Here is a 21,761-nt window from a genome sequence, read left to right as displayed (position 1 = left end):
TCTTTCATCAAGCTAAGGAGGACATGGGAATGACAATCAAATGCAAATCATTCTTTCTCCTTGCACTAAATCCATATGTCTCTGTCATGTCGAGTTCTTCTTGTTTGATTCCATTTCACATCTTTGCCTCGATTCTCTTGGTAACAAGGGAGTAGGAGGGTGTAACCTTTTCTTTGATAATCAATTTCATATAATTTAGTTCTTGAATGACAGTCTCATCAATTTTACTATTTACTTTAAAGGCCTCTCGGACCTCAGCTTGTGCCTTCTCCAATCTCTATTACTCTTGGGTTCTTTAGTAGTTCTGACATTGCCCATTCTATGGTTGTTGCAGAAGTCTCACTCCCTGCCGCAAAAATGTCCTGAAATTAAAAAATGATTGAGCTACCATGAAATAAAAAAGACCATGAATGTCAGTTAATTTGTTAGCATGACTGAATTTCCATATTATGCCAAGTCTATTTAAACTAAATCAGTACTACTTCTAATTAATTTGTAGTCCAAATTAATGGTATTACATGAAATGAATATTGCCAGTTATGCTAGCAGTATAATACTTTCAGATGCTGGTCAATTCATGTTCAGCTCATGAGTCCTGACTTCCGTTCTCTCTCATGATCCTCGTGTAACATGAACACACGAGAGCAATCTTCGTGAGTGCTTTTTCAGTTCAGATGAGTCTCATCCAGTGCTATGTACCACTTTCCTTCACCTTGCTCTTAGATATGCTAAACCAGTCGTTAGCGTACAAACTGGAACAAAGAGCTACCCTTAAAAACTAAATTTCGACTACGCTAAACTAGTAGTTAGCATACAAACTGCAACAAAGAGCTAGCCTCAAATACTAGCAGTATAATACTTTTAGCTTTTATGTCATCAGTTGTGACGGAGAAGTTATCACCACTCTTCTCTATGTTCAGAAGCACATCAACCAAATCTTCCTCCACAGGTACATTCTTTATATTGGTTGTGGACAAGTCTTTCCTTTTGGCTCTATGCTCATTCACAATGGTGTCGAGAATTTTGTCCATTTTCAGATGCAACCTCTGAAAGGCAGGCTTCATTCCAGTAATGTAACGAAGGATTTTAACCGAAGGGAACAGATCAGGCAACCCAAAGCCTCCTCCCAAGCTTACCATTTCGTTGAACCAACTTATGAACAAGCCTTGATCTCCACATGTCTTACCAAATGCAGCACGTGCAATTATGTTATTTGACAGTGAGAATATCTTGTGACTGAGATTGATGGGAAGGTCCCGGGAAGATGAAATAAATTGTAAAAGATTCTGTACTTCTTCTTCTCTAACGGATTTGAATGACTGCACGCGTTTAGCACTTAAGAGTTTAGTGACACAGATCTTTCGCATTTGTCTCCAGTAATCATTATAGGGAGAGAAGATAATGCTTGAGCCATCATAGGACATGACCTCTGTAGTAAGAATTTGAGGCCTTTGTGCGTAGTTGAGTTCGTGCTGGTTCGGCACCTCTTGGGCCAACTGTGGTGAGGAAATGACTACAGCCGAGACCTCACCGAGCCGGACATGCATCAAGGGTCCATGTTTCCTGGCTAGGGCCTTCAAGGCATGGTGTGGAAGAGAGCTGCCTACCAACTGGTGCAAGTTACCAATAAGGGGTAGCTTCCATGGCCATCTTCCAATTCTTTAGAATCAAGAACAAAGAGAGGAGGAAAGTTAGGAAAAGCAGGAGAATCATGAGTGCTGAACAGAAAAAATGGTCTATGTATCATATAAACCTTGTTTGAGTCGAGTGCTTAAAACTTCACGAGGCATAAGATCCTTTTATAGGAGTGAAGCAGAGTAGTGCCTGACATCTAAGGGAAAGGCAAAATAAAAATTAAATGAATAAATCCTCTTAAGATGGTATATGAAAATTATTGAAAATGCAATGATTCATTTTCAGTAACACCACATTTTGTAAAATTCGAGGACATGAACGTATTATGTCTCTATATATATCCCGAAAATGGTATACAAATTGATGGGGCGTTGTATCACATAGGACTCTATAGGAGTAGTAATTTTCATGCTAAAGATAATAGAAAAGACTTGTCACACATTTGTGAAAGTTGAGTCCTGGACGCATCTTATTCCATTAGTACGACGTGATAAAATTAGATTCAACTTGAATCAAATTGATTTATCACCATCACTTGGACAAATGGTGTAATGGTGTAGTCATCACCTTCACCATCACTATCACACTATCATTAACACTATCACTTGGCTCTTTAATAGCTACTTTTCAAGTTGGGGTTTGAGTGTGTCTTAATTATTGTAGAGGCGTGATTTTGTATTATGAGAGACAGATAGTATGGACCATGCAGATAATTTGCTACTTCTTAGGCTTGAAAAGTTATATGCTCTGAAGGACAAAATATATATTTTTTATTTATAAAAAATGTCCGCTACTTCTTAGATAATTTGACACAAATGTGAAACTTCTAGACATATTTTTTTAATTCTTTTGCATTAAAAATATAAAATTTTCACATAATAGAGCACAATTGGCAAAAAGTTTAGAATTTCTCTAGAAACAAGTATTAGGATAATTATTATGCAGTCTCAACTCACAATTTATTGGCCATAATTAAAAAAGCAATAGACCCTCTTTTTTTAGATCACCACAATGAACTGTGAGCAATTTTGTAGCATACGTGCCTCTGTTTAGTTGCCATCAGCAAATAAATGCGTCATGCAAAAATCTTGTTGAAAGCCTTTTCTACAAGAAAAGATAAGTGATGGACGGCGTGGTGCTGCCTGATGCACTCTGACTTCTCATTTTATAGGAGAGTTAATGGTAGTATCCACTTAAGGAAATTGTTCGCTTTCCTTGCCCATTTCGAATTGGAAGAGTTATCCAAGAGGGTGGTAGACTTTATCCTTGAGCTTATCCTACCCCTTAGGCTTTCGTCTCTCTTTGAGATTCTTTGTCGGTTCAAATATTATGTATCAGTTGCCCTATTCCCTAGCTTGTCTGTCACGCACATAAAACTTAAGAGTGGCTTCAAATTCCACATGATTAACAAATTAGCAAAACAACAACTATTATATTTCATTTAACCTATGATTTTTTAAACCGAGCCCTCTTTGACCGAGAGCTCTTTTTTTGCATAAGCCTTTTGTCCAAGAGCTCCTGGGCACTTATTGTCCAAGAGCTCTGTTATGCCAAGTTCTCTTTTTGACTGGTCAGATTTTTGCAAAAACCTGATTTTTACTTTAAAACCCTAATTTGCAATCCTATCCAACCTAGCATAAATGTACAAACTGTCTTTACTCAAACATACTTGTTCTAAAATGATGTTCTTATATAATTGCACATAGTTGCACTTGAAGTTCCGCATCCGACATTGAGACTCAAAAATAAAGAAAAATTAACTCGATCGAAGTCGTTTTAACAATGAAATTTGCCAATACAAAAACATGCATCTTACAAAGAGCTATTAAGAAACATGGTTAATACTTCAAAATCCAATCTCAAAATGTTGAAAATGGTTTTATTTCTCAATCTTTCCGGTGCTACATAATACATTTGTGTGTGCATATAATACATTTAATAAGACCATCTCAATTCATTCAAATGGAGTTTATTGCTCCTACTTCACGACTACCATTTAATACACAAAACTAGTGACACATTATAGTAACACCTGCATAATGAGTACACCTTATTCATACATTATAAAGTCTTTCATCATGCTAATGAGGATGCCGGAATGGCAATTAATTGCAAATCATTCTTTCTCCTTACACTTATTAATCCAAATATTTCTGTCATGTCCAGTTCTTCTGGCTTGATTCCATTTGGGACACTCCAGTCGAAATGATACAGCAGCTGAGCAAGTGCCAGTTCAATGCTTGCCATACCAAATGAAATCCCAGGACATATCCTCCGACCTGCCCAAAATGGGAGATATTCAAAATTTGTCCCCTTATAAGGAGAGAGAAAAACTGATTTACTGCTTTGCAGAGAAGATAAGGAGAGAGAAAAACAGAAGAGAGAGAATTTAGAGTAACTATTTTGACTTCTGACGTGGATATCCATCTAAACAGACACATAGATTCGGTGAGACAAATCGGTGTAACTATCATTTTCCAAAAATGTATCCATAAGAGACATACGTTTTTTTCCTGACATGTGAATATTATTATTTTTTGTATGGAAAATCTTATATTTTCTCTTAAACAATTGGAATGTCTCTTTTGAAAAAAGTGTGACTCATATTATTTATGTTTTCGGTAGTGCTATTGCGAGAGCTTATAAGCCAATAATTCTTATTTTTAGAAATTTGGGAAAGAGAATTAATTAAGAAAGAATCACTTGCAAGTAAGGAAACAAATCAAGCTTTTTTTCTCTCTTCTCTCCATGTTCTCTCTCTCTTGGTTAACCCTCAACCAATATGATGCCTATTTCTCTCTTAGTTTGAACACACAAACATGATAGATGAAGTTTAACTTACTAGAACGTAGTATGTCAGGAGCGAGGAAGGATGGAATGTAGGTGGAGAGACTCTTTGATTGAAAGACAAAGGGTTAAGTATGAGAAAGAAAGAGACAAATTCTTTGAGGTTAACCAAGAAAGAAAAAGACACACATTAGTTGAGGGTATTAACCAAAAACGAAAAAGAGAGAACTTGCACTTTGCACGTGGGGTAAAAGTCTACGCAACCAACAAATTGAGATTGCATATTCATTTGGTGATAAAATCTTTTTGAGATCCGATATTTGATCGAAAGAACTCCATCGTTTTAAGAAAGAGAAAAAAAAAAAAAAAAAAAAAAAAAATTGGAATTTCATTCAAAAAATGTGTAGAATATCTTGAGTCTTCTCAACAATTTGAATGTTATTCATGTTTTCATTGCTTAAAATGATCTTAGACGCAGTGATGACAAAGAAGTTTAATTTTAATTTATCACCCCATGGCACATAGTCAGAGTTGTGTGTATATTATTATATTGGAAGAATTTTTTTTATTATTATTATTTTTTCTTCAAAAATCAAATGGTTATCTTCCCCATCTTAGAGGAGGGATTCAAGTCCTGGTGTAACAATTAAAGTACTATTATTCATTTTTTATATATATTGTCCAATCATATATATATATATATAAAAATGATATGATTGCATCACAAGTTTTGAAATCTTTGACAACTTCACAAGTTTTAAAGTATCTCATTTTATGATATCAGATATCCATAAAATACGTATATGGCAATTAACCTTTAAAAAAAAAAAAATGATTGAAACAAATTTTGGAAATGTTTCATGATACATATTATTTTTTCTCGTGCTTGTAATTGTGAAAAAAAAAAAAAAAAACACTTTTGTTACCAACTCGGCTTATAGCCAGCAAGATCGCCTTTTGAATTCGACTATTAAGAAATAGAAAGAAAATTGGACATACGTTTTCTCCTAAACAATTTAAATATTATTATTATTCATGCATGGAAAATCTTATGTTTTTTCTTAAACAATTTGAATATTATTCATGTTTTTAATGCTTCAAGACCACCTGAGACGCAGTGGTTGACAAACAATCAGTCACCTCAGAGTTATGCGTGTACTATATTTGGTCATTGAAAAATCTACCAAAATGCCCTCAGAGTTATGTGTGTACTATATTTGGTCATTGAAAAATCTACCAAAATGCCCCCTGGAGGGGATGCTTTAAAAGTTATGACTTCTCATTCTCCAAGAGATCGTCTTCATGGTTCCCAGTCGTTTGTCTCTCGAAAAGCGGCGTACGAAATTTTTTAAAGGGAGATCAAGAGTTCAAGTCTCAAAAGAGACAGTGTGGGTGAGTCTCAACTAGGAAAAAAAAAAATTTTATTTTTCACTCAACGAGTACATCTATGGTCACAGCAGGATAACTAGCTTTCAAGAAGGTTCAAAATCATATAAATGCAAGTCCCTGCAACCTTTCTAACACAGTCCTATTTATGTATATGCTTAGTCCATTTTCATCTGCCATTTTTATTGATTTTTATTTTATTTTTTAGTAAACAAGTTGTGATGAAAATTTCAAACTAAATCATTTAAAAATCAATCCAAAAACAATTGCTAAAGTCTTGAGAATGATACTAAATGCAATTCAAAAAACTTTCAAAGAATCAAGATTAAATGGAATACATGGGTTGCTAATTCATCATCACCAGAGACATAACACCAAGAATTCTATTTGCTCATAACTGGACCACATGTGCCGATACGGAAGAGAACCCTCAACTAACAAGCTATTGTAACAGATGTTTTCCCTCTACTCAAAACTTGATATGCCACAATTTACACATTCACTGTCCCCTCTTTGAATATATCAGTATCCGTCAAACAGAAGGTTCTCGCACTGCCACAGGCAAGTCTAGTTCAGGTTCGAATTCAGAAAGGGGGGCAAAAAAGCAGTCAACCATGTCTTTAGTTACTTCTCCTAAACTTGGAGGATCCCACTGCAAATTTAAATTTAGATACCCATTTTAACTTTTCTGGAAAATCAATACACAAAATTCGAAAACAGTGAACTGAATAGAATTCTAAGGATACCTTTGGTGCAAAGTCCTTGTCAACTAATCTTGCCCGAACACCCTATAGAAATTGATGAAAACAAGAGTAAGCGCAAGGGAGTTATTTTAAAAAATGTTTCAAAATAGGACATCAGAAAACCAATACCTCGCAGAAGTCATTAGAAACGTTTTTGGAGATCCAATTCAGAGACATACGATATTCACGAGCAAGACACTGATCAAGAGGCTGAAATCTACCTTCTCGTATCTAGAGTCAGGAAATGAAGTTGAAGTACTGGGTATACAATGAATCTAAAGGGAAGTAATTAGATATGCGAGGGAATTGTAACTCACAGATTGCAGAGTGACCTTTAAACTCAATGGGGAGGCTTCTTTTAGTTTCTTGAGAGCTGAGGTGCACCATTCATTATAAGACTCCGCTTCCTGAGAATATCAACATCAGAATTCAGGCAGGAACAACTCTGTGTTTTATCTCATGTCAGACAAAAGGCAGAATTTAGGCAACAAAGACAATCAGTAAAATGTAGAAATGTGACAAAGACTAGCCTTTCAAGCAGAAGTATCTGCACCTATTTCTCAATTATTTTCTCAGAAGGTACTTGATGGAGATATATTTGCGACTTGCAATTATATAGGTCTTGGAAGTAACAGCTGTATTCTCTTACTCTTGTGCACCAACTAGGCCCCAAGCCCACAAATGAGCAGGTAATCATAACCCAAGTTTTTGACCAACTCCTGAACCAAAATACAATCAGACTATGATATAGGGTATGGGTGTCATACTAGCGGTGACGAATATTGCAAAGGCCATTGTCATATCCGTGGACCATTTGACCAGTAGTGGTCTAACTTGGTGGTGCAGGATAGCACTTAGTCTGCCATCAACTAATTTCTGAAGTTTTAGGAAAGCTTGGTATGGATTCGACTTTGTGAAAGTAGAATTATAGATCCAACATAAGTAGAAGGGACGTAGATTAGTTTCTAGACAAAATATGTCGAAATAGTTGACATTTTAGTGTAATATATAGTGGATTTCAAGAGTGTCACCTGCTCAAATTTGTGGAAAGCAATTAACATGGTGATATTTGGGTATATTCTAATTATGTAAGAAGATCTTTACATTTGTAAAAGAAGCGTTTTGCTCAACAAATTAAGGAAATGACATTTGATTATTTAAAATTTATATATATATATATATATACACTTCAACAAAGCCTTTTTCCGAACTACTTGAGGATGACTACATAAATCCTATATTTTCATTCTGCTCTAAGGTCGTGGCCTCCGTCAAACCACATGTTATCATATCCTCCCTTACTAACTCTATCCACATTAACTTTGGTCTTCCATTTCTCCTAGTGCTACCCTCAATACGGACTATGTCACACTTCCTAGTGCACTTAGAGCCCGTTTGGGATCACTATTGAACCACTTAAAAGCACTTTTATTTTGAAAATTTGCTTTTAAATGTTTTTGGTAACCAAAAAAGCACTTTTGAATGGTGGAGATTTTAGGCCACTAGAGCTTTGAATGAAGTTCCAATTTCTAGCTTTTAGAGGTTTTATATTTTAGGCAAATGTTTTCCCTTTAAGACAATTTTATCCCTTTTTATTTTTTATAAAGACAATTTTATCCCTTCAACCATACCATTACCAAATATAAGAACACTCTATTAAAAGAAATTATTGTAAAATTAGTAATAGAAGTGCTTCTAACAATATTATTACCAAACAAATTAAGTATTTTATAAAATGCATCACTAAACAACTACCATGCTTTTTACTGACAGCAATTTTATGTCAGCTCTACTTATAAAAGTGCTTTACTCATCATAACAACCATGCCAAATGGGCCCTTAAAGGCCTTTAGTACACATGTCCAAACCATCTTAATCGATTTCTCTCATTTTATCTCTGATTGGTGCTACTCCAACCATCTCACGAATGTGATTATTTCTATCCTTTCAAGTCTTTCCACACATCCATCTCAACATTTGCATTTCCACAAACTTTATGCATATGTTGTTTCTTAGTTGCCCAATATTCTGTCTCGTGTTAAAAAAATAACTACAACCCTAAATAGAAGAGAAAAAAGAAGCATGTAGGAGAGGAAATAGACAAAACCATCTTAACATTTAATCAATTAAAATCTTCAAATTCAAAAATATCAATCAAGACAAATTTGCTTACATTGTGACCTTGACAATATCAAAAACTTTCAAAAACAAGCCAGTTTGAATTGTGCATATTTAACCAAGAGTGCCTTATTGAAAGCCTTTCCAACAGTAGGATCAACTTTTACAGTTGCATAATGGGCAGTTTTACTTTTTTTGGAGGATTAAATAAATATATATATATATATATATATATATATATATATATTTTGTGAAGATCTGGAGAAAGATTCCACTATGCTAAAAATAGGAAATTACAAGTTTCAGCCCCTAAACCGTAGCGCGCTCTCTCTCTCTCTCTCTCTCTCTCTCTCTCTCTCTCACCCTCTTTCCTGCGATTTTCAGTGTTCTCTTGTTACACACCCCAAACCCTAAACAACCTTATATACTGGGCTACAAAAGAATTATAGAACCGGGTCCACAAGCCGCAAGAGAAAAAAGGGTCAAAAAAAAATCTTGAGCATTTTTTGGGTCAAAATCAAGTCGAAACGTGACCCAAGCCCAAACAAAATCCGGGTCACAACATCATATATATATATATATATAATTGATAATAATTGTATAAATAATATAATATATCATCTGTATCTCTATTACAACATGACGAATTTAAATGGTTCGAAATGAAGAAAAAAAATTTAAGAATTTTTAGGTTGTATGCCAAATTTTCCTGAAATTGTAGTTCAATCAATCAGAGCACCTCCCTATCAAGGCAGAAGGCAGAAGCTGTAGTTTCAAGCCCTGTCAGTCCCGACATATTTAATAAATACATCAATTCATCTCTCTTTTTGGGAGCCACAAAACCTAGTTTTGCACTTCGAAGGCCTATTATATTTGTCTAGATAGTCAATTGTTGCAACATCCTTTGGGATTTTTAAGTTCTTGCCGATACTTGTGTAGATTAACATAACACCTGTCAGTTTCCTTTTCTAAGATTCTCCAGACGACCAATCAAATCAGAGAATTAAGTTCCTGAAATGGAAGGAAAACTCCTCGAATGTCTGGAAAAATACTTGTTCAATGAAATGGTTTAAATTCATCAAATCAAGGGCATGACAAAACTTGATATACTGAATTGGCCCACAAGAATGCAGGTCACTTTCTACCCTCTTATACTAGCACGAGGATTTCAGGATTGAACAGGAAGAGTTGCATGCACTGCTTTTAAGATCCCTTTTGTTTTAGAAAAGTTCAAATTAGAATATAGTATATGGGAAATATGAAACTTGTATATATGTAATGCAAATATCTCAATTTCTAGAGGAATTGACTCACTATGACGCTAAAGGTGGTTCTGTTTAATTAGCAAAAGTGTGTTAATTCCATTCTTCAGTTTCGTTTCTAAAACTACTAGCATGCTAGATGTTTGTCATCATAGATCTTGTACGCCTCTAACTAAATAAATCTTCCTTATTTATCAAAAAATAATAATAATTCTTCCTTAGGAAGATCGATCATTTGATATGTGAGCACCCTATTTAATTATTTTATGTACTAACCCAACATTTGAAATCAACGTTGTTTTAATCACAGAACAATAGTAATATGTTGGAGCCAAAGACATCAAAATCTGCAAGCTAGAGTGATCATTGTTTGGCAGCGGCCCAAAAAATGATCGTGGAAATTTTAATCAAACTTTATCCTTTAGGGGGCTCAGCATTTAACCTTCACTTGGTAAAAATTTTACAACAGGTAGATGGACAACAAGCTTTATCTGGAGGCACTTTTCCCACCCTTTTTAAATCATTTCCGTTGACTATCATCCAAGCAAAACACATGACAAAGAGAATAAATATACAACAACAAAGCCTTTTCCGAACAATATCAAGTTAATGAATGTAATATGATAACAAGCTTACCAGAGCATCAATAATTTCCTCAACAGTGTCCTGGCTAAAACATTTATCAATTACTCCAATCCTGAAACACAGTAGAAAGCAAAGAAGAAAAAAGTTAAGCAGCAAGAATAGATTGCAATGTATGGAAAAATTTCAGTAGAAGTATCCTATATTTTTATAATTTTATAAAGATAATTTAAAACTTAATAAGTGTGATTATTGCAGGAATACATAAATACAATTATAGATATGAGTGTGCATAAAATGTAAACATTGCCAAACAAGAAAATTCATTTAATAAGAAAGCCCGCAGTGAAGTGCGGCAATGCTGATAAAAATGAAGGGTTCAATTTTGATACACCAGCAGCGTGAAAACTATTGCACAAAGCACATGGCAACCTAGCAATTAGAGAATGGAGATCAACATAGTAATTGTCACGATTCGCAATTCATTCCAAGTATAGTACTAACTCGTCAAATTGTATTTTAGTGGAATAAAAGCAACCTATGAATTCAAGGTGGTCTAATAGTTGAGGTTTCTCATATTATGTGCCATGAGACACAGTGACATGTGATCTTGAAAATCTAGATGACCCAGATAAATGAATTTTGGTGGTTTTTTTATGATATGGCCGCATACAAAGACAGTTGTGTAAAGCACTAAAGCATTTGTTACAGTACCAGCATAACATATATTGCATACAAAATAAGTCATGTCTTATCATGTACAGTAATTCCCTAAGTGCTAAGGTTTCATGGCCACCAGACACTAAACAATCCATAAACAGTTACTGTTTCTGAGTGCTAAGGTTTCATGACCACCAGAGATTAAACAATCCTCTTGGTGCTAATAATGCAGCCAAGGAAGTGAAGTCCTAAAAGGGTCACTAACAAAACTAAAGTCAGTGTCACTAAATAAAAGTAGCGGAAACCTTTTTTTTGTCCTTTTGCAGGGAATTGGTCTTGGGCTTTATTTTTCTTCATGTATACTGCCTTGTATCAAAGATTCATTTCTTTGAAGTATATATCATCATGAAACAAAAAGGAATCTATATTAATGATATTAAAGGAAAGGTCGATGCAATATGAACATAGAAAGAATAAGACAGCCTTTTATTTAATTTGTGATCCAAAAACAGAAAACCTAATAGCTTCCCCCATAAAGATGATACATAGACTTTCTAACAAAAGGTTGTAGAACTAGAAGCCATGAAATAGAATATTACTTATGAATAATACTCCTCTTATCTGGGTAGACAAGGTCACCGTATTGTGAAAGAGAATTCTCTACGACAGTATGATCATCTGTGGTCAATTTACCAAGACGTTCTTCAATCATCGCAAGTCTCTGTTACCAATAGTAAATTTTTCAATCCATTGATGAAGAAGAATGAAACAAAAATGCACGAACTGAAGATTAAGGCACAAAGAACAAACTGCATTTAGTGAAAAGTGAGTAGCAAGGTCACAGGCAATCATTTCTACACCATTAAGCTTTTCTCCTGTTAGAGCCAGGTATTCCCCTGCACACGCACACGCACACACACACACACATTCTCAATATTGTTTTTTGGAATGCATGGGTAATAATTGAAATTCAAAAAATTACAGATATGGATCCTAATACAAAAAAACATCTTTTAGAACAAATATAAAAATAGTATGAGAAAATTTCAGTAATCTTTCTAGCTTTTTCTTGAGGAAATGACAAGTTTATTAAAAATAACCAAATACGCACATAGGTGCACAGGGCATCCTACCACAATGGAGGAAACTTGTCTCTAAAGTTCATTGCCAAATGTAATCATTATTGGCACCAGGATATTAAAGTGAAATATAATGGTCTAATTTACGGGAGAACGATGTGTGCCCTCATTTTATGATTTGAGTTTGTGGAAGATCATAATGTCTATCAAAGTAGAGTTTAATCAGCATTTTCAAGTTAAAACCTGCAAGAGTTGAGTGCAAATTGAAGGAGTGGTGGAGTGGAGACGGCCTTTGATGATCAGTTTCTTTTTTGCCATAGCTATTAACAAGGATGCAACGGTTGCCCAGAATATCAAGGTCAAGTATCTTTCAATTAGGCACCCGTACAAATATGAATAGCAAGAAAATTCAGAACTCGGAGGATTTTCTAGGTTAGCTTAAATTTTAATGTCTGTATAAAAATAGAAAAAGTTGACACCCAAATTAACAAAGGATCATTTTAAACTGTTAGTGCCAACATCAATATCTAATTTTTCTTGATAAGTGATTTTCCAAGATTTTAGTATTCACACCTTAATAAAAAAAGGCTTAGGTTGTTCAACCAATAAACATGTGATATTGAGAGTAGGAACCACTTTATCATCTCTCAATATGATGTATGTAGACTCTTTTAGGGGTTGTATTTTCATGCTTCGAAGTATTAACAGGCACCATAATCCAATAGCATCAATATCACATCCTATCCTTAGTTTTCTTATTTTCTAAGCCAGAACTTTATGTATAAAACTTTAAATACTGTTTGATAATTCAAAATCTGGATATCACATGCGAACTTAAAAGATTCCCATTACAAGATGCTTTCACAAAAAGCTTCATCAAAGTTTGGGTGAATGACCTAAACTCCATCTATATCTCCAAAGGATAGGCAAAAATGTCATACCAAGGGAGGCATTCTTCAATTTTGCTTGTGACTACTAATGCCGGTAGAAAAGGATATCATAGGTTCCATATACCAAGGAACTGAGCTATGCATGAAAAATTACTACAAATTGCAAACTTTTGAATTTATTTATTTATTTGGCTTGATGGGCATCTAAATTTTACCTAAAAAACCAGGTAGACGAGAAAGATAAAAGGAAGCCCCTGCATCAGGATGAAAACCCATTTGAGTCTCTGGAGTACCAAAAACCTGCAATTCATTTGAATAGAAACATTTACATTATTAAGCGCACACAACCACATGAGTCACATGAATAGTGCATATTAGAAGAGTTTGATGCTAAACATGCTTTATAGACTGAACACTTTGCACCTAATTTTTTTATCACATTTATTCCAAAATATCAGATTACTTAAATGACTATTATACCCCTCATTATTACTCCTACTTACCACCACCAACCCCACTCCCGCCAATACACACCTCTCTTTCTCTCTCCTCTATCTCTTTCTCTCTCCTCACACAACTAGGTGCATGAGAAGAAGCAGCAACCACAGACTAGGTGGTCATTGCTATCGACATTCTGGTGTCGAGAGAAGAGACCAAAGCAGTGGCCATCCATGCAGATCAAACCAGGTTGCTGCCGGCAACCTTGTAGGCTGGTACAAGGAGGAAGGGCAGCAACCAGAACACCAAGAAGAAGAGAACCAGGTACCATGGTGGTCGCTGCTATCGACGTACCAGACACGTTGACTCCCATAAACTAAGCAGTGGATGAATGCATGGGATGGTGGTTAAGATTTGTGGTTTTTGGGTCAATATAAGCTAGGTGGTGGTGCTGGGAGGTGTCTGAAAACAATGAAGAGAGACCAAATCCAATTTTTTCAGAAAAAGGGTAATGTTCAAAAAGGGACGATGATGAACTGTGAAAGTATAGACAACATAATACTACAAACTGTATTATTTATATATATTTTTATATCTTATATAATTGTATATATATACAGAGAGATAAGTGGATGATTGATGTTGGGAAGAGATTGAAGTGGGTGTATACTGTGTGTGTGTGTGTGTGTATATATATTGGTCAATGTCGTATATGCATAGGTTAATTATCCAAAAATTTATTTAAGATGATTCTAGGGAGAGTTGTATGGTCATAGGTGGCCAACTGAGCAAGGGAGGAGCTTTTGCTTGTTGACGTAGCAGATTCTTCAACTTTAGCATAACACAATAATGTAAGTTACTTTCTCTCTCTAGGGAGAAGTTTGTATGAATAAGAAATGTGAGTACATAGTATAACCTGGTGTAGGAATTGGGTCACAAATTTTGGTGGTGGTGGTGGTATTGGTCATCAGAAATATATATATATATACACATGTATGTATAGAATAATTTTATATTTATATAATTAAGGTCAAAGGGTATTCAAGTCATTTCAACCAAGTCAACATAAAGTCAAAAGGGTAGCAATGTCATTTTATAAGCAAACATTTGGGGTGTGAGTGAAAACGGATCAAAAATTTGTAATGTGAGTGATAGTAATTTTCGAAAGTTGTTTCAATGTGATATTTAGCTAAACGTGAGGGGGTGCCAGTGAAATTAACCCTAACCTTTATAGCTATACTTGTAATGCTACTCTAGATCCTACATCAGCGGAGGTATCCAAGCATGGAAGAGGGTGTTTCTTTGCACTTGTACTTCATGAGATCAAATTAAACATGCCCTCAGCAGAGTCTACCATGAGGCCCTTTTGAGGTGAGATCATGCCCTCAGCCGTCGGAGCAAGAGTGTGACCTCGTCATTCTCCTAATCTAAAGGCGGAGGGTGCAAGCTCACAATGAGAGTGCCCTCGTGATAGCTTCCTAAAATTTAATTGCAAATGGTAATGTATAGCAGCAGTTACATACAGTTTTATCAGTGACCAAACGGAACATTCCAGGGAGTGAAATACCCGCCCCACATCCCATTGTGATACCATCCATGATAGCCACCTGTACAAATGACAGTTATATGATATGATCAATCATTCCACTTAAACTGCAACACAGAAACTTTTAGATACCCTGAGGAAAACAAAGTTTTCCATTCAAAGGAAAAAGATCAGGCAAAAACACTTAAAACATAATTATGATTAAAATAAAATGACAAGTCAAAGAACCGGTATTAAATTATAGATAAAGCTGGGATATTGGTCCAAAGACAACATAGACAGTTCCTTAATTGAGCTTAAAATTTTCACTGAACCCAATATTTATGACCCTCCCACTTAGGAATCTGATGGTTCAGTTCTATTGCAAATGGAAGAACAAACCCTGACATGTTTCTTTAATGTCTCCTTCCAAGGAGGTATCTTAAGTCAGAGATGTGTTAAGCATAAGGATTAACTATGTGTTGCCACTATTCCATCTCTTCTCCTTTCCTCTATCTTTATTAAGTACATGTTTTAACTATAAACATCAACCTATGTCTGTCGTGCTTGGAGATGAGGATTATTTTCTAGTTACAAACCCCCTTGTACTATGTTTTTTTGTCATGCTTAGAGATGAGGAGCATTTTTCAGTTACTAATCCCCTTGTAATCATAGCTTCTTTCTGATATCCTCCGTACCACTCAACTTTTATCCCTTCCAATATTATTCCTGCTTTTGTTTTGTGTTTCTAGCACAAGATAAATTCACAACATTCTGAACTAATGTCATTGAACCTCAATTTCAAGTTATTCAAGAAAAATCCTATTACCATTCAACATATTGCACACAAATTTCTATTCATACCATCAAATCCAATAAATTTCATAGGATCCCAAACTACTTCTTGACTTTGAGAAAAACTGGATTTATTTATTTAATTTACTATCCATATTGCTTACCTTGGGAGCTCTATGATTTGTAACCCTAGCTAAATCAGCAATATCTAATCAACAAAGGCAGACACATGGGCATTCCTAGGCATCTTGTTTACAATTTTCAGCAGGCTAGTGATTGTCATAGATGCATACAGCCAAGCTTGCCTTTAGCAAACCAGTGTCTCTATGTCGTCATCACCATCCTTGCCCTGGTCAAATTCGAATAGGATCTCCCACCTGATTCTCTTCTTCCCTTTTTATATTATAAGTTACACAATTTCTTAAGGTCTTTTAGTACTCTGTCCCATGGTAGTTTTGGTCTACCTCTTTGCCTCTTATTATTTATTTTAACTGATGAATCTTATTTTATTATTGCATCTTCCGTTCTATGTTGTATATGTTCATAGTTTATACTATCTAAGCCTATTTTTTCTTATTTTATCACTAATAAGTGTCATTATTTATCTTTCTCTAACATGTTGATTACTAATCATGCCTCTTCTAGCTACTCTCATCATCCATCTTAACATTCTCATTTCGACAACATGAATGTGTTGTTTCTAGTTCAACGCCCAACACTCTACTACATAAAAGATATTTTTTCTTATTTTATCACTAATAAGTGTCATTATTTATCTTTCTCTAACATGTTGATTACTAATCATGCCTCTTCTAGTTACTCTCATCATCCATCTTAACATTCTCATTTCGACAACATGAATGTGTTGTTTCTAGTTCAACGCCCAACACTCTACTACATAAAAGATATTTAGTCTAATAACTGTCTTGTAAAATTTTACTTTTAACCTATTTGATATTCATCTTATCACATGGGATACCTCTAACTTGTATGCCAATTTCAAATAGGATAAAATGCTAACAAAAACTAAATCAATTGATTTTTTTTTTCCTAGTTGGTACTCACATTCCCCCCTCCCCAACAAGGAATTGTTTGCACCCAAGAGGATTCGAAAACATCAAAAACTAAATCAATTGATTTTCTTTCTTCTTCTCCTCTTTTTGATCAATAAGTAAAACTTAATGCTCTCATTTCTTATTACCTTTTCCATTTTATTTTATGTTTGCACACATTGATTTGCGAACTGCTACCAAAAGCATCTGCAATTTATGAAAATATTCTAGGTGTTCCTCAATTTACATAGCAAATCACTTACTAAAGATGTATATAACAATGACTCAACTCAGTAACAACGATGCAAAAAATACTTTGCATGAATTATCTTGTGTCTTTAAAAAAATAAAAGATAAATAAAGAAAAGGCATGTCTATGATATAAATTTGGTAATTGCCAATGCAGCCAACAATACAAATGCCTAAAGTCACCTACGTGCTATGCAGTAGACACAAGATACAGACACGATATGACTTGAATACTCTAAGACTACAAAAACCAAAAAAATAATATGGACATGGTGAGAACAGTACAGTATATCAGTCTATTTAAACATTAAATATGTAAGACAAATATATAATTTTAATGAAATATTAAAGCTACTACTCATAGTTATCAACTGACTGTGAAAAGGAGGTGGGTTAGTATTAGGTTGGCAACCGACTGTAAAACCTATGTCAAAGCTTTGAGGAATTCTTACTTAAACTAAAATTTTGTTGGTGCCTACAACAAAAACAAATTCCCTTACAAATCATAAAAAGTTTCCAAGATATGTATATAAATACAAAAACTAAAGTTCAAACCACGTGTGGTGACACTTGTGAGGTGTCCATATGCATACGATTGCACCAAGGATCAGTGCTAAGCCCATATCTATTTACAATAATCTTAGATGAAATAACGAAAGGCCTTCAAAATGAGATTTCATGGTGCATGATGTTTGCCGACGATATTGTGCTCATGGATATCTCTAAAGAGAACTTAGCAATGAAACTAGAAATGCGGAGATATACTTTAGAACCGAAAGGACTGAGAATTAGTCGAACTAAAACTGAGTATATGGAGTGTAAATTTGATAAGGATTCAGACATTGATAATCCAATTGATAACACTCCAAAGCCAAAAGATTACTCAAAACAATCATGCATAATTTAGATAAGAAAGCATCTATAAACCAAACCATCTCTTCTTATGAACCAAATAGATAGTAGTCACTATAACCCCGCTTCCAAAACTATTGCACCTATGCCAAGATAACGGTTTTTACTTGTCAACTAGTTCTAAAAATATTTCATTTAAGTTCTTCTAGCCTCTTTCCCTTATACACAAATATTGCCACAAACATTAATCCATCATTCAAATTATGTTTTACTTATCAAAAAAAAAAAAATTACGTTTCAATAAAGTAAGAGAAAGTTTGTCTAACAAACTGAATTTGATTCCATAGTTTTGTAGAGCAAACTTCAACTGCTCAAGTTAGGTAACCAAATAGATAGTAGTCACTATAACCCCGCTTCCAAAACTATTGCACCTATGCCAAAATAACGGTTTTTACTTGTCAACTAGTTCTAAAAATATTTCATTTAAGTTCTTCTAGCCTCTTTCCCTTATACACAAATATTGCCACAAACATTAATCCATCATTCAAATTATGTTTTACTTATCAAAAAAAAAAAAAATTACGTTTCAATAAAGTAAGAGAAAGTTTGTCTAACAAACTGAATTTGATTCCATAGTTTTGTAGAGCAAACTTCAACTGCTCAAGTTAGGTTCTAAACTAATTAATAGGTTATGAAGATCACTCATCTCCCATATTTTGAAGCAGATAATGGTATATTCAAAACAAGTATTGGGATCACACATGCAACACTTATAAATTTTCACACATGAGCTTTGTAAGAAAGAAAAAAGCCGCATTATACACGACTATCTACAAATGCAAAGAACAAAAATCTTAGATAAGAAGGCTCAAGTTCAAAATATATGTCAAAAATATTCCATATAAAACTTGAGAATGGTTCAATACTTACATGTGGCTTCAGATATGTTCCTAGAAGGTATATAAAATTGTACAGTGTCTTGAAAAAAAATTTACACTCTTCAATCTTTCCTGCACATAATAAACGTAATTGACAAAATTTCAGAAACACAAGTAATTAGTAAGTACAAGTGTAAAATCATAATTTATTACCACTAGTAATAACATCATAATCTATAAATCAAGAAAGTAAGACTGCTTCTCAACTAGAGGCAGATCATATTAACTATTAAGGATTTAAAAGGCAACAGAGTTAAATATTGAGCTGTTTTAGTCTTCTTTGCCTTTGGAAAAAAAACTAAAAATACATTGAGCAGATCATATTAAGGAGTATAAAAGCATAATCGATAAATCGACAAAGTGAGACTTCTTCTCAACTACAAGCAGGTCATATTAAGGAGTTAAAAAGTAAAAGAGTCAAATATTGAGCTGTTTTAGTCTTCTTTGCCTTTGGAGAAACATACATATATACATATAACAGCTCAATATATATATATATATATATATATTGAGCTGTTATATAACACGCAGTACAACTCATCGCCAGTGACACGGAAGTGTTGCTATTTTGTTATTAAATCCACCATAAGCCCAATTTTTTGCAGTATATTGATGGCTACAATCACCGTCCAACCATGGAAACCACATAATCTCCCAGAAATCTGATCAATCATCAATACAATAAAATTTCAATATTTTTATCTTCCTGTCCAATTCAACAACATCTGGACACTCATGTTGGAAAAGGAGAAGGTCCAGGGACAGAAGATCCCGTGGAGGTGACCCACTAGATGTGGAAACGAAGAGGGTACACAGCCAGAAAATCCAAGGGTGCGCCATGGTTGTATCCAGAACTGCAAATAACCATAATTTTGTTCCCTATTTTCTCCAACCCTTGTAACAAATTCATGGAAGATTTTAAAATTTTGGAGGGGAAAGGGGGTGCCAAAAATCGAAGGCCATTTCAAGTTTTACACATTAATATTCAAGAAATTGCAATAATAGCAATCAAATAAAATCCAAAGTTAATTAATCATCAAATCTATCACTAGTTCTATTTATTAATATCCTCTCCAGCAAGGTATGCAGTGGATTCCATAACAGTACAATTTTAAATAGTCCCACACTCTACCACAAATATTAGTCAAGTATGTACATTAGAACTAGTCGTTTTACTCAGTGAGCAAGAACTATGTAAAATTATTCCTAGTCAAATGATCTGATATATGCTAGTAATGAAATCAATCGAGTTTTTATACTAATATTTCTCAAGTTGTTTCCAAAGAAAATAAAAGGAAGCACATAAATCTATTGCAATAGAAAATGTACCCAAAATCAACCTTAGTTAAGTTGATACCTTAATCCGAAAGAATTCAAATGCTGGACTCCGAAAACACACACACACACACACACAAAAGAGGGCGACCCACCTTCATTAAGCAACTGATAGAGGGCAACAACATCAGCACCAGAACAGAATGCCTTGCCGCTACCCTTCAAAGATGAAATCAAAAGTAACTTACGATTCCTAAAAAACCTGGACTTCCAACAGTTGGGGAAAAAGATGCACAAAAATATATTACCTTCATAATGACAAACCCAATATCTATGTTTTCTTCCCATGATTCATACAGTCTTTTCAACCGACCAATCTGGAATGGAAAACAAAGTTTTACAAAATTTAGATATGGCTACGAACTAAAGGACATTACTGGAAAAACCCACAAAATAGAAATGGAGAAAATTGGAGGACAGAGGACACACCATGGGATTAGTGAGAGCATTTAGTGTAGATGGTCTGTTGAGTATAGCTGCTCTTGATTTAACTCTTCCCTCAACTAAAACCTGAATTTACAGACATAGAATAATAAAGAACATTTCTTGGACATAGAAAGACGATATGGCTTTCTTCAAAGACCAACATGGATACAAACAAATTTGAGAGAAAGATAAATGGGTTTCAAAATATTGACCAATTCAAATGCACACACGCATATACATATAGAGAGAGTGTGTGTTAAGATAAACTTGCCTGGTCTTGAAGATCATCGTGTTGGGCGTAGTTGGGTAGAGAAGATAAGGTTCTGTGATGAGAGAGAAATTCATATATATGCAACGAACGCTTCAATGGTAACAATACTTTCAATCTCTGCATTCTCGCTCTCTCTCTCTAAGCCCACACTTGGCTGCGGCTCACAGTCTTCTTTGCTCTGCCAAACGAACTGGTGCTACAGAGAAAGTATAGCTACCCGAGCTGTCATGAGTTCCTAAACTTTATGAATCAATCGCCTGAACTCAAAAACGGAGTGGCTCAGAGCTAACAGAGACAAGGCTTGGTATGTGATCTACTGGAGCAAGCGATACGAGCAGCTCGGGGGGTGAACGGCGGTTAAGAGGACCCTGGCCATACCCTAGCCTCTTTCCAGTTGCAACTATTGCGAGGCTTTTTTGTAATTACCCTTTCACCCCAATTTTTGTCATAATTAACACTTCCCCCATTAATAAAAATTATATGGGCACTTGGGCCAAACAAAAGGATGATCAATCCAAATCTAGGCAAGCCCAATAATTGAGGCCAACAAACCTGTTACAGGCAAATAACTTAGCCCAGTATAAACATCATCCGAACCCTAAAAGCCCTATGGTTAATATATGGTTTTCTTAGGCTGAATAAATAACCCAATACGTTATTTGGAGCGAAAGCAACAATCGATTATACAGGAACTCATCTTCATCAAAACAGAAAGTCATACATCTTGTTGCTAACTCC

The 21,761-nt window shown here is 34.7% G+C and overlaps 1 protein-coding gene across 1 annotated transcript; it reads right to left on the bottom strand.

Moving 5' to 3' along the window:
* Positions 1 to 6,085: 6,085 nt before the first annotated feature.
* On the bottom strand, positions 6,086 to 21,409 carry LOC132304542 (small ribosomal subunit protein mS47). The gene is made up of 14 exons (XM_059802272.1): positions 21,024 to 21,409; positions 20,756 to 20,836; positions 20,575 to 20,643; positions 20,422 to 20,485; positions 18,984 to 19,063; positions 15,104 to 15,187; positions 13,358 to 13,442; positions 11,984 to 12,069; positions 11,773 to 11,894; positions 10,568 to 10,628; positions 6,869 to 6,958; positions 6,681 to 6,782; positions 6,555 to 6,596; positions 6,086 to 6,460 (listed from the first exon to the last, which is right to left on the bottom strand). The coding sequence occupies exons 1-14, from the start codon at positions 21,144 to 21,146 to the stop codon at positions 6,341 to 6,343; spliced, it is 1,209 nt and encodes a 402-aa protein (XP_059658255.1). The 5' UTR covers positions 21,147 to 21,409; the 3' UTR covers positions 6,086 to 6,340.
* Between the last annotated feature and the right edge of the window lie 352 nt (positions 21,410 to 21,761).

Source organism: Cornus florida, unplaced genomic scaffold, assembly GCF_030987335.1.
Source record: "Cornus florida cultivar Cherokee Brave unplaced genomic scaffold, ASM3098733v1 CherokeeBrave_3.0.0_Hap2_Chr04, whole genome shotgun sequence".
Taxonomy (NCBI): Eukaryota; Viridiplantae; Streptophyta; class Magnoliopsida; order Cornales; family Cornaceae; genus Cornus; species Cornus florida.
This window is presented reverse-complemented; position numbering and strand designations above follow the sequence as displayed.

Coding starts and splice junctions, on each gene's coding strand:
- LOC132304542 (XM_059802272.1), bottom strand. CDS start 21,146: ATGCAGAGATTGAAAGTATTGTTACCATTGAAGCGTTCGTTGCATATA. Junction 10,629..11,772: donor AAGAGGAGTATTATTCATAA/GTAATATTCTAT, acceptor ACTGTGTTTCAG/GATTGGAGTAATTGATAAAT. Junction 6,461..6,554: donor ACAAGGACTTTGCACCAAAG/GTATCCTTAGAA, acceptor TTAAATTTGCAG/TGGGATCCTCCAAGTTTAGG.